At 49.0% G+C, this 13,415-nt stretch overlaps 1 protein-coding gene across 4 annotated transcripts in view; it reads left to right on the forward strand.

Annotated features, from left to right (window-relative positions):
- IP6K1 (inositol hexakisphosphate kinase 1) overlaps positions 1-13,415 on the forward strand; it is a 36,517-nt gene that overhangs the window by 21,213 nt on the left and 1,889 nt on the right. For 3 of the 4 annotated variants that reach the window (XM_035558213.2, XM_035558215.2, XM_035558216.2), the window contains 4 exons: positions 7,057-7,402; positions 9,701-9,911; positions 10,412-10,596; positions 13,165-13,340. In XM_035558213.2, coding sequence (XP_035414106.1) covers positions 7,180-7,402; positions 9,701-9,911; positions 10,412-10,596; positions 13,165-13,340 — 795 coding nt within the window. In that variant the 5' untranslated portion in view covers positions 7,057-7,179. Of the gene's footprint in view, positions 1-2,654; positions 2,923-7,056; positions 7,403-9,700; positions 9,912-10,411; positions 10,597-13,164; positions 13,341-13,415 lie in introns of those variants that run through there. The other variant, XM_035558214.2, reaches the window with a different exon arrangement.

The raw sequence follows: 13,415 nt of genomic DNA on the forward strand, positions 1-13,415 counted from the left end.
TGATGGTTGAAAATAAGTTCCTTTGCAACTGTCTGACCACCAGAGTAGCTGTGCTGAGCAGCGGTGTTTGTGTTAGAGTAGTTTAAAATGAACCTGTGTATTTGTAAATGAGATGAAGAGAAGCCAGAAATGAATGCACAGAAAGCTGACTGACAAGGCCTTGTAAGCACCGATCTTCCCTAAACTGTTCTCTAGAAAGTGTTTGTCACATTCTCATCTCTCCGATAAAATGCAAAGCTGATACCAGACAAAGAAAATGCTCTGGGCCGGTACTGATAAAGCAACCATTTGTTAGGGTACGTATTCAGTCGGGTCTTGCTGCTCTGGAACCGGAGGTTGGGCCGTAGCTGGTGTCAGAGAACAGAGCAGGAAGGTGCCCTGTGCTGCTGAGGCAGGGTGTGCTCGCAGCGAGGTGCAGCGGGGTTCAGCAGCTCAGCTCCCTCTCGCTCTGCTCTCGTCCCTCACGGCCTGCTGGAGAGGAAGGAGTGGAGATAACCTGCCCGGGGCTGCCCCTTCCTCCAGCCTGCCCCCTGCGGCGGCAGGGATGGCAGTGAGGAGGGCTGGCAGGTCCCCGGGCAGCCTGCGTCCTCCTGCCTGTGTGCTGCGTCTCTCCGGTGAAGAAGGGGAAGCCTGGTAAGAAGAGCAGCAAGGGAATTAAATCAGTTGATATCATCCCTGTTACTTGCTGTCCTCTCCCGCTCACAGGCCTGGTGTCATCGCAGCACTGCCACCTTTTCCAGCATCCAGCCAAACAGGAACACAAGCTGGAAGGGGCCATCTGACCCCCTGCTCTGGTTACTCTCGCTTGCAGACAGCAGCGTGACAGATGTTCGCAAAGTGTTGCAGAGCACCTGCTCCATATGTTGCAAACTGTCACAGATGTTTCCTAGTGCCTTGCCCTGTGCTAAGGCTTCTTGGGGAAAAAAAAAAAGAGAAGCAATCACTGTAGTGTGCTAGTGTGAGGAAACAAGTACCGTCTGCACCTTGGGTCTAGCAAGCACCTCGTCTCTACTCAGATGTGTGCTGTGCTTTATGTGTAGGTAACAGTAAAAGGACCTTTGCAGTTCCTGCTGATCTGGCCTCTAAATTAAAGGAAGCTAAAATAATCTTCTGTAATCCCAGATCTAGGTACACCCGTTTTGCTGAGCGCTTTAGGCATTCCAGCCGTAGTTAAGACTGCATAGCTCGACCTCAGGAGGAGCCGAAAAGGCTTGGCTTCCTCTCCTTTCTCAGGAAGCAAAAAAAGAATATTTTTGGACTCTCAGGCTACTGGCAGAAGTGATGAAGCTTTGTGATTAATGGGATATGAGCAGGGCACAAATAGTTGTCATTCAGAGCTCTGGAAGACAGAAACACAGGGTATGCCTAAGGACTCCCTCTGCAAGCTTAGTTTTATTTTCCACGCGGTTCTTTCTGTAAGTTCACTCAAGCTCCATCTCAAAGTAGATGAGGCTCTTTCCTGACGTGCTCTTCAGCAGTTGGTGCGTTTGTGCCCTGTTGACAGGAAAATTTGGTGAAGAGAACGTGCTTTTGTGGAGCTCGTGGCACGGGGAGCACACCTGAGAGTGGTTCTTGCCCTCTCCATTGCCTGAGTGCTCCAGTAGTGCTGTGGTAGATCATCCCCCACTACTCCCATGGTTAAGTGCTGCTCTTCCTCAGCTGGCTTTCTGCAAGTGTTCCCTAAAACTTGTTCTGCTCTTGATTTATGTGTCATTATAGTGTTCTGCTATGTGGCCTCGATCTGTAGAGTCATGCTTGCCAGGGTGAGGGTAGCGTCTCCAAAAAGAGCTGTATTTGGTAGTAGTTGAAGCACTGAACGAGATCCGGGGGAGGCTCAGGATCCAAAACTGAGCACTCGAGCAGACCAGGAAGGACTGTAGCTTCCAGGATGCCAGACTGGCCAAATGTGAATGTTTCTGGCTACATCCTGAGTGTTGCTCCAGGTTCTCGGAGGGGTGTGCTGCTGCGCAGAGGTCCTTGAAGTTGTCTCAGTCTTCCGCTGCCATGTCTCAGGCCTGTGGGCCAGTTTTTGTGCTGTGGGAAGCTGATCTTGCGTCACAGCACGGTGGGAGGCTGTTCCTTCCTAGACTGGGTTTTCTTCTGTAAAAGTTGAGTCACCCAATCCAGCATCACTCGAAAAGCCAATGCTTTTCAGCGTGGGTGGTGGCTGCTGCTGCTCTTTGACAGCAAGACCACCTCTAGTTCTCAAGAAGCAGTCATCAGGCACCCACTGGCCAGATGCCCTAGTCCTCTTGCCTGGTGTGCTGGTATTTTTTTATTTCTGTTCTTTGCTCCTGACTGCTTTGGAGTTATTAAGGGAAAGTCTTAACACTTGTCAGTATGACCCTGAGGTCAGTATTTATCCCTTGCATTTGGCCCAGCTCTGGGCTCCTCCCTTATTCTTCAGCACTGCAGGTCCTGAGGCAGGCCGCAGTCCTACAGCAAGGTGATGTTGGAGAGACAGATGTGCAGGCTGCTTGTGATGAAGGCGTGAGTCAACGGTACTTAATGCAGTCAGCTCTCTTGTTGTGTAATGCATCGCAATTTTAAACGTTTGTTCTCTTTATTTTGGTAGAAAATAGCTTTACTGGTGAGTCATGAAGCACTGCCAGTATTCCCATACAAGACAGCTTGTGAAGAGTGGGAACGTCAGCATCCTGATGTGCCGTCTGTAGTAGTTTTCGTACCCATCACAGGGAAGTTCTGCCACCACCTCTCATGTGCACGGTGACTTCTGAGGCTAGTTTCTCTGCCACCTGAAGTTAACCATCAAAGAAGCCATCTCTGCTCTTCCCACTGCCTTTTTCCTGGGCTGATACCCTCAGACCGTGTTCTACTGGTAGCTGTAACCTCACAGGAGCTGTGCCACCATCCTGCTGTCTCCATCCTTGCATCAGCTCAGACGTTTGTGTAGCTGGACAGGTACTGGCACTGGGAGCATGATGCGAGTTAAGTCAGTTGGATATGGAACACCCTTCCTAGTATGTTTTTGCAAGACCTGATGTCTTGCCCTGAAGTTTGAAATTGCTTAAAACTGGAACCCTGAATAACTGCCTCAGACTTGTCCTTTCTGGCCCCTGCTCTTCCATACCCACGTATGCATGGGGATGTGCTTGACGCTTTTCCCTCCCTCTGGTTCCCTCAGCTACTGCTAGCTATTGCCCCCCTTCTGGTGGTGGTCTCATAAGACGTGGAGATCTCAGCCGTGGGTCAGTAATGTTTGAGTGCTCCAGCAGGATCTTGGAGAGCACAGCGCTGTTTGTTACTGAGGAGTGGCACGTGCTGAAGGGCAGTGCCACCAAGAGGTGAGGCTTTACCCCCCTTCGTGGTTATGAAGAGCAGAGTTACCTGCCCTTTCCGATTTGTCTTCGGAAAGGTTTTGTCAGTACAAGAAAATGCCGCTTATTGCTCGTTGTGCCCGTGCTGCTAAAGACGAAGTGTTTGAAACGTGAGGCATGTAGCTCGGATTTGGAGTAGGTACGCATCTAGACTTAAATATTGTAGGGCCAGTCCTCTCCCAGTAAAGGGTATTTTAAGGGGGGAGGATAATGGAATGTCAGACGTGGGGTGTCCTTGTGCAGTCGCCAGTAACTTCTCGTGAACCTCCCCCCCTGCCAGTGCAGCCTAGTGGGTGATCTGTTCCCCTGACCCTCTCTGAGAGGAGGGCTGCTAAACCAGCCTTGCTCTCTCACTGTTGTTTGACCTCTAGTCGCAGCGTGGGACAATACCAAGAGGCTGGCTTGGCTGAACTGGGCTCCCTCCCGCTGTTGTGGGGGTTGCACACAACATCGCAGTCTAATTGGAAGGACTCTGAACTTTATGAGCCAGCTAAAATAGTTGAACCCGTGCCTTTGTTTAACACAGGAAGGATGAGTAATATTTAGGCCATCAAATAGTTTTTTTGCTTTATAGTTGTTTGAAACTGCTGGGATTCTTCTGTCTTTATTTGTGGATAGTGTCCATGTTTAGTAATAACCCTTTGCTCCGAGTTAGTCTGAAGAATATCGTTAGGCTGCGTGATAGAACATCTCAGTTTTTTCAAGCCTTGTAGATAGCTTCTTCTTAAACTTTGTCTGTGAAATGCTACTGGCCACAAAGTATTTTTTTCTCACGCTTGTGTGCAGGAAAATACTGGATATCCCTCTGCTTTCTTGAGGGGGTGTGGATGAAGAGGTGGAGCAGTTGTAAGGGGGTTTGGACTCTCCTCACCTGGTGCCCAGCTCCTTGTCTTGCATCGTGGCCACAGAAGGCTTTCTGTGTGCCGGTCACTGCCTCACGGCTGTGACTACACACCTGCAACCCGTCGTGTCGAGCTGTCCTTCATTGGAAGGGTTAACAGCTCAGAGGACCGGTGTCCCTGGACTGCAGCTTCATGGACATGAATTCCCTTGGAGGTCTCAAGGAATTAACGAGGAGACAGATGAAGCTATTCAGTGCTTTTCTGAGGAAATGCAGAGTATCCTCCTGGCAGAAATACCCTTACTTTCTGCCCCGCTGCTGCGTGGCCCTTACCGACGTGCAGGGATTGCTGACTGCACGCTCACCGCTCCTCTTCTGCGGGTGGAAGAGAGAGCAGCTGCCTGCAGAGGGCTGCCCCCAAAGCAGCGCGTGAAGCCTGGTTCCTCCCTTTGTGCTTTTCTTGGGGGCGGCTGGATACTTGGCAGCCAGCCTGGGACACTTCTTGGGTGCTGCAGCCTGCCCTCATTTTCCCTTTCCCTGGAACCCTTGGACCTCTTGAGTCATCTCTCAGGTATCTCTGGGCTAGGCAGTGGAGAAGGCTGGGAGGGACTCCCCGGTGTGGGTTGCTGCTGTCCTCAGAACAATTCAGGTAGCACGTTCCTAGTTGCCGCGTGGCTTTCAGCAGCCGCCTTTCTTGAAGTAGGCCGAGGGTTTCCATCTCTTGCTCTGGTGACTAAAATCTTCCTGCGGCCTCTTGTCCGTGAGAGCAGCCTGCCGGGGCCTTGGCGGGCGCGTGTGTCTGCCTCGGTATGTGTGACCTCCGCCTGAGGTTAACGAGCGCGCTTCGATAATCTCCCCGCTCTCAGATGCGGATGTTGGTGCTTCCTGCTGTCACTGGTGAAATAGACCCCGAGACGCTTCGCTCTCAAATTTCGGTGTAAGCTGGGAACGGTCCCAGAACTGGAAGTGACGTGCGTGTCTCCTGGGTACGGTAACTGCCGTTATCACACAGTGATCTCTTATCTCCCTCGTCCCTTGAAGTTTAAACTACAGGAAGGTGTAAAGTAAAGCTTGTCCCGTGCTTGGAACAACTGAAAATTCAGCTTCAGTCACTGGCAAAATGAAAGAAATCAAATCCAAGGCGATGCTGAATAAGCATGGGGAGATCCAAGTCTGGAAAGCATTCGGCTGCGAAGTGCTGATCTGTTGCAGGTGCTGGCACCTTGCTTGTTCTTGGATATTAACTGTCATCAAACAGCTAAAAACACCACCACCACATAGGCAAGCCTCTGCTGCTAGAATTGCCTTGTTGGTAAAAGCAAATAAGAGGGAAGAGTGAAATCTACAGCGTGTTTTTGTCTTCGTGGTATGAGTCGGGCTCTGTGTGAGGTTACAGACAGATCCGCGTTTCTGAAGTGTGATGTTTTCTTCTCCTCCCCAGCCCCCACCCCAGCGAGCTGAATATTCCCATTGATCCCTTTACACCGGGTGTAGCTGTGCGGTCATCTAACCGCGAATGGAAATGTTTCCCATTGGATCAGTGAGATGATTCAACTCAAATGAACGTACGCTCACATTATCCCAAAATCCAGTGCAAGGGAACGTGCTGACAAGGAGAGAGAAGCATTCTGTCGCTGGGACCTCTTGGGTCAGGTTGGGTTAAACGCGTTACGAAGTGGCACCTTTAGTTTCAGGGTCTCTTGAGCTGCATCTTTCCCACTGTTGAATGGGAGAGGAGGGAACTTTGTGATCCTGACACGGCCCCGTCTGGCTGGGTCGTGTGGCTGCAGGGACATCCCGTGGCCGGTTGAGGAACAGCCTGAGCCGTGCTCAGGTGTGCAGGACCCCTCAGTCTTTAATTATTGCCCCCCGGATGAGACCGTGCTAAGAAACTGGAAATCTGATGAGTTCAGGGACTGAAGTTGCCGTGTCATTCTTGTACCAAGGACTTCAAATAATTCCCTATTGTGGGGAAGTCCTGTGGAGTTTTCCCCAGCAGCCCCAGGGACAGCTATGAAAGGGCAAAGCATCTGGAGAGAATTTGGATAGTTTTACTTTTCCATTATCCTGTGGCTGTGCTGGGCAGTTGGAAAACATTTAAAGACATCTGTCTTCTCCAAAGCACTTCTGTTCTCAGTTGGATTTAACAAATCCCTTTTGCCTACCTCTAGAAAGCCCAGACCTGCTGTGTGAGTAGGTAGAAGCATCGGGAAACAGTTGCTGTATTGAAGGGCTCAGAGCAATAAAGGAGAGAATCCGAGGGGAAGCCATTTAGAATACAGCGAGTGCACGATGGCAGAGCGAGTGCGGCGTGCTTGTTCTGAGAACCTGTCGTGTCAGAGCTTGAAGAGAAGTGAATATGAAAAAGAGGAAACGGCGTTATGGTAGGAAGTGAACACAAGTTTAGTCATTTAGATCCTCAAAATGCAGAGGCACGAGGAGTGGGATTGAGATTCTTGGGTTGTTCTGCCTGTGTTAGCTCTGTCATCGTTACTGGCAGACAGCTGTGGGCTTGGCTTTACTTGTGCTTTAGCTTACAGTTTACGCTTCGTTACCACACTGCCTTAATGATGAAATGAACTGAAGGAAGGAAATAGTATTTCTCTAAAGATGTGAGGCTCGGAATATTCAGAGTTCCTTGTTTCCCTGTCTTTTGTCAACCGTCTTGGAGAAACTGTGTGTGAGATTGCCTCCCAGACTGTGTGTTTACCTACAAGATTAAAGAGATGGTGAGGAGCATGCTGGAGCAAATGGGAAGTAAAACAAGAAGGGAAGAGAGGCAGCTGTGGATATAAATAAATGCTAGAGACTTTCCTAGGAGATGAGGAGTGAATGCAAGTGGTCTTCCATTTACAGGAATCTCCTTTGCTTTTTCAGGTCATCATAAGGAAGTGGACAGCCAGGATTTTTGCCCCGTGGCTGCCTGACCGCTGCTGAGCTGCATCTGCCAGCCCATGTGGCTCTCCCCATGCTCCAAGAGTGCAACTGGTGCCCAACGCAATGTGTGTTTGTCAAACCATGGAAGTGGGCAAGCATGGCAAGAATGCCACTCGATCCGGAGACCGGGGGGTCCTGCTGGAGCCTTTCATTCACCAGGTGGGCGGCCACAGCAGCATGATGCGCTACGATGACCACACTGTCTGCAAGCCACTCATTACCAGAGAACAGCGCTTCTATGAATCCCTGCCCCCGGAAATGAAGGAGTTCACACCTGAGTACAAAGGTGAGGCCTGGTGTCGTTTCAGAATACAGTTCCTCTCACTTTGCTGGAGCTGCCGATGTGTTGCTATCTCTTTGTCTTGTTTTATTTGTTACTTTTACCTTTTGCAGGTTAGCAGTTTGATAAGAGCTTTTTGGAAAGGAGGAAGTATTTTTTTTTTTTTGTTGGCATGCTAGGCTTCATGTGCTCCTCCTTCTAGACAAACTAAAGTGTTACGGTTGCAATCTGGTGCTTAAGGTTATGAATGTGTATCTAAAGTAATTTTACTAGCAAGTAATTGTCAGTTATTGCCTTGACCTTGAGCAAAAGAAGTTGGGTCATACCCTGGAATGCACGAGTGCTCAGTCTTAGAATTTACTACTTCCTCATCCCAGCTCTTTTATGGACCCATATCAGAAACACTTGCGGCTTCAGCAGCTTCCTTTCCCAGAGCTGAGGTGAAGCCTTGTCCCCAGCTGCTCTGAAGGAATGGAATTTTCCAGTGTCTTTGTCGTTGTAGGAGGTAGGCAGCTCACCTGAACCTTTCAGGGACTCGACAGGCTTTTGGCCATGCGCTTGTATTCGGGACGGTAACGCGGGCTGGTAGCCTTCTGGGGGACTTGGTGTTCACGTTGCCTCTGCCTCTTTGTCTCGGCGTGGTGTCGGAAGGCCCGTGCTCCCCAGACAGTTGGGACCACCAGCTGTTCAAGGTCTTGCCGTTTGATCTGCCTGCAGCCTGAAGGTCTCAGAGCAGTGTCAGCTTACCTGCCTGTCTGTACGCAGACTGTGAACAAAAGCTATCCTCTCCAACAGACCCTCGAGCCGCTCTGGGTCCATATGGTGCTCTGGTGACCCAGCTGAACTCCCAGCTGAAACTTGCGGAGTTACTGGAATCGATGTGATGTCAGGCGTTCCTCGGGAGATCAGTTTAAAACTGATGAAGTTGATAGCCCAGATAGAGGCCTGTCGTCTTGAAGTGCGATACTTCCTGGTTGCCTAAGGGCAGAGGGCAGGCACCATGGTATGGGATTTCATCTGAGGCTCCTGTGCAGCTTCCTGCTGGTCCCAGAAGTGACAATGTCGGGGATGATGTTTCTTGTCTGATCACTCATATTACTGTATAATTGCCCATTCACAGGGGCAGCTTGAGGAGCACGTCCATGCAGCCAGAGCACTTGGATGGGCAGTTACGTAGTGACACACTGGAGTCCTGAACTGCTCTGAACTTGCGCTGAGCCTTCTTAGACTTGTTTCATCACTTTTGTGGTGAATCTTTGTGTTCAACGCACATAGTATCTGATATTCCTGGCAGCTATTTGACGCTGGTGTCAAGAGAATGAAAGATTTTGCCATTGCACGTTAGGAGATGTGTTGATCACCTCATTTTCAGGGCTGGAGGTTTCCCTAAGATGATGTCAACACTAACTGAAAGCGCCAGGTGTTCTGCTTCATGGCTGGTCAGCTAGATATATTCAGAACTGGTGCCATGAAAGATCTGTATCTTTTCTTGGAGTATGGTGTTTTTCAGGAATCTACAGAAGGCAAAATTGGACAGGACACACATGAATGGGCTTGCCTTCACCTGGCTGAGGTAGTGTACTTCCAGGACCTCCTGTGTTTATCACTAGGAAACCCTGGGACCTCACAGGTCTTTTTTTTTTTTTTTTTTTTTCTGCGAGACTAGCTGACTTCAGGTACAAGCAGCAGGTGCTACTTGAGCCTCAGAGCTGAGATGCTGCAGAGCTCCTCTAGCTGAGAGGAGCTCCTCCCTGGCCAGAGATGCTCTTGTCAGCAGCAGGAACGCTTCTGCAGGACATACACCTAACCCAAATTAACTAAATGTCTATTTACATGTTTTGCTTTGGCACCCCTCAGCACCTTGGTGTACTCTGCTGGATGTCTCCAGTTTGTCGACATCCCTTGTTTTATTGGGTGCTGCAGGACTGAACAGAGGGAACGATCACAGCCCCTCAGCCTTCCAGCTGCATTTTGGTAGCACAGCTCAGCAGGGTGTGAGCACTCGGGGCTAGGAGCCTCATGTGCTCCTAGCACAGTTTTGGGAGGATAGCACAGCTGCTACAGCTGTTGTGGACTGTTTGCTCCAGCAGTGATGCAGGACGCTGTTTGGGAGGTTTTCTTTTCTGTGCTGTCTTAAAAATATTTGGATTCTCCCCTTTGCCATGTTAAACCTCGTTTCATTGCTCTGGATTTCTCTTGCTGCTCTGTGAGCTGTGTTTTCCTCTGTGCTGTTGAACACACGGATGCTAGTGATTGTGTATTCCTCCCCTGAAAAACAGTGCTGATGTCGCTTCTTTCTGGCAGGTGTAGTGTCTGTCTGTTTTGAGGGAGACAGCGATGGCTACATCAATCTGGTAGCGTATCCTTACGTGGAGAACGAGGCTTTGGAGCAGGATGACATGCCAGAGAGGGACCAGCCACGACGCAAGCACTCGCGTCGGAGTCTTCACAGATCAAGCAGCGGCACTGAGCACAAGGAGGAAAAACCTGGCCTGGCCAGTGACAGCACTGAAAGGTAAAAGCTTTGAGGGTCTAGTCACAATGTGACAAGTGGAAAATGTCTTAACCCTTTCAGCTTTGGTCATCCTTTTGTTTAGGGTGTTTTACACTTCCATACAGTTGCTAGGTTGTCTTGCACTTACTATTCCAGCATACTGTGGCACTGCAAACGGTCAGGACTTGTGCCCAGTTCAGGACAAGCTCATCCAAGTGAAGGGCTTCTGACGCAGGATAACCCTTGGAAGGTTAATTGGATGTGGAACCAAAACCTGTGAAGCAAATTCAAACACTCTTAAGTCCATCTGGTTGTTAACCCAAGGTTAATGAGGATGGGTCCACATCCTGGGATGTTAGCGAGGATTTGCTGTGTAAGGAGCTGGTGGGTTTGGATTGTGTGAAGTGTGCAGAAGGAGAAGGAACAGGAGATGCTACTGTGCGAGGGAATTGCATGACTGTTGTAAGGATCTGGAGAATATATGGATTCTAACAGGCTACCTTGTTCTGTCTTTATACCAGCAACATCCAGGAGACAAGGAGTCCCAGGGTGGACATGCACATCCACTCAGATGTTCCATTTCAGATGTTGGATGGGAACAGTGGTCTGAGCTCTGAAAAGATCAGCTATAACCCCTGGAGCCTGCGCTGTCATAAGCAGCAGCTGAGCCGCATGCGGTCAGAGTCCAAGGACCGAAAACTCTACAGTATCCTTTGGGAAGCGAACTGAGTGCGTCAGGTTGCTGCTGCTGTGCTGGCCGATGCGTTTCTGCTTGAGGCAGCTAGGCCTCGCTGGTGTCAGCATGACACTGATGCTCAGAAGCCATGTTTCTGGCTAGTTCCCATGTTTTCTTTCCTTTCTGGACCACCTTTGAGTCAGTTTGTGTGTTCTTAACTAGACAGGTTTTCATGTTGGGCAAGGTCTGACAGCAGATGCAGGTCTAGGCTGTGCAGCAGTTCCTTGGGAAGGAACTGTGATTGTCCTTGTCACCTTTCGTGAGTCTCTTCCAGTTCTACTGTATCCCTCTGGAGATGGTGACCAGAACTGCGCATGGTACAGAAGACTGGTGAACCAGAGATTTCCACTGGCACCTAATGATGTTGTCTCTGTTTCCTCATGATTTGTAACACACGTTCTTGTAAATGTTGCTTTGTTGCCCCAACATCTCATTTCTGACTGGTAACAGTTGTCTCAAAACCCAGTGCTTCATACATTAAGCTAAAAATCTTTTCCCCCTTATGTTTATCATCTTGCATGTCAACTCCAGAGAGCTTTGTCTACCAGTTTAGTGGCCAAGTCGGTCTCCTAAGGTCTTTTGGGGATTTTTCATAACTGCTCCTTATCTTTGCAACCTCGAGTAACGTACTATATGAGCAAATTTGCCATCCCGTTCACTTTCCTGGATCGCTTGTTGACTAGCGTAGATCCCCACACAAAGACCCTGCTAGTGACTTGGGCTGTGAGACCAGTCAGGCATCCTGACTTTTTTCTTTTGTTTGCTGACTAGTTAATCACCCTGTCAGCATCTTAGTCCTCAACCTGCTGTTTAGCCTCTTTTGAGACATCTTGTCAAATGTCTCCTGATACTCGCGCAGGTTTCATTTGGTCTGATACCTCGTGTCTGTGTTTCTCAAAGTTGCTGAAGAACCCCAGGATATTTTTGAGATGTTACTTTCACAAAAGGTGTGCCTGATCTTCCCTGATAAATTGTACTTATCCACATCTGCGTCTGTTCTTCCGTACAGCATCCCGCTGAGCTGTGAGATACGCTTCTGTCAGTTTGTAGTTCCCATATCTCTGCAGGTCAGCATTGCAGTAGCCTCCCTTTAGTCTTCTGGAACTAAGGCAGCTTTAAATGAGTGAATGCATCCTGTTTAATAAGGGAAGTAGCTCTGCCTTGTGACGTTTAGGGCTTCTGGGTGAGACTACCCATTTTTGGTGATTTGTTACTCTTCAGTTTTTGTTGGACGTGCAACCTCTTCTCTTTGCACTTCAGTTTGAGACAATTCTTTCAAATTAGAATTTTGGCTTGGGAATTCCCAAAGCTCTTCCCTGTTAAACACAATAAAATATTAACATTAATTTTGGGGGGGGGGGGGCTCTCCTTTTTACTTCCACCCTGCCCCCCAGCTCCTTTTATGCTTTGACTATAAACCCTTCGGGCAGTCTGAGTAACTGCTTCACGTGGCAGAAGAAGGTTAATTTCTGTGCCTTTGCAAATTACTACTCGTACTTCTTTTCTAACTTGCCAACTTGTGTTTTTGTTTCACCTGCTGGAGCTTGATTTTTGTTTTCCTTGCTTAGAAACAGCCTCGCTTTTAATAGCTTTATTCTTCCACATTTTAACTGCGTAGGCTTCCTTTTCCTATTCTCAAATGTGTGCTTTGAGACTCCAGCTTGTATTTTTAAATAGAGGCCACATCACTTGCAGAGAAGTAATTCTTTTTAGCTGTCCTATCTTTTTTTAACACACTTCCTTATTTTTATGAAGTTCCTCTTTCAAATCAAATGTTGCTGTTGATAGATTTTTCTAAATGTTAAACTTCCTTGCAAGTTTAATCTAGCTGTGCTCTGGTTGCCTTTTTAGCATAATGTGTTGAACCGTGACCTACTCTTTAGGGCAACCTTCAGAGTTGTTTTTCCCCTTTGGGACTCCTTCGCTCTGGTGGTTGCCTCAGGCTTGTTCTCAGCGTTGTGCCCTACTGGAAGGCTTGCCCATTGTGTGTGGTGGTAATTGAAGGTTCCCGTTGCTGCTGTTTCCTGCCTTTGTAGCCTCTCCAGTTTTTTCCCCGTGTATTGGTTAGCACTGCTGTTCTGGTCAGGTTGATAACAACAGCACTGTGGATCTTACTTGAGCCTCAAGTTCTTGGTCCGTGGGGATTGTGTTCTCTATCTGTATGGTTAAATTGCAGATTCGTGTAGACTAAGCTCTCCCTTAACGTATCACCAGTTCTTGCTAGCATACTGTGTCTTTCCTGACATTAGCATTCTGCTCCTTGGCTCCTCCTGCTGAGCCCAGTGTGCCTGTACGTGATCCCCTCTTTAGTGCTGGGCAGGCCACTTTCCAGGCTGACTTCTTCTACAGGGTGCCAAAGCCCATGTGCCACTGCTTGGGTTTTGTCCTTTTTCTTCACCTTCCCAAACAGTTTGTTCTCTCTCTTCTTTGGTTCCTCTTTGTTTGCCACCCAACCCTATCTCATGCCGTGTCCCTCTTCCTGGCTGCCCTGGGGAGCAGCGTCTCTGACAGTTGAGCTCTCCTTGACGTCTCTCCCAGAGTTCCTCTTGCTGGAGAATGTGGTGCATCACTTCAAGTTTCCCTGTGTGCTTGATCTGAAGATGGGGACCAGACAGCACGGAGATGATGCCTCTGAGGAGAAGGCTGCTCGGCAGATGAAGAAGTGTGAGCAGAGCACTTCTGCCACCTTGGGTGTGCGAGTGTGTGGCATGCAGGTAGGAATCCCCAAGTCTGCAGCAGGTGCTGCACATCCTTTCCCCAGCTCCATTAGAGCTGCTAACTAGTTAGTG

Source organism: Cygnus atratus, chromosome 10, assembly GCF_013377495.2.
Source record: "Cygnus atratus isolate AKBS03 ecotype Queensland, Australia chromosome 10, CAtr_DNAZoo_HiC_assembly, whole genome shotgun sequence".
NCBI classification, from domain to species: Eukaryota; Metazoa; Chordata; class Aves; order Anseriformes; family Anatidae; genus Cygnus; species Cygnus atratus.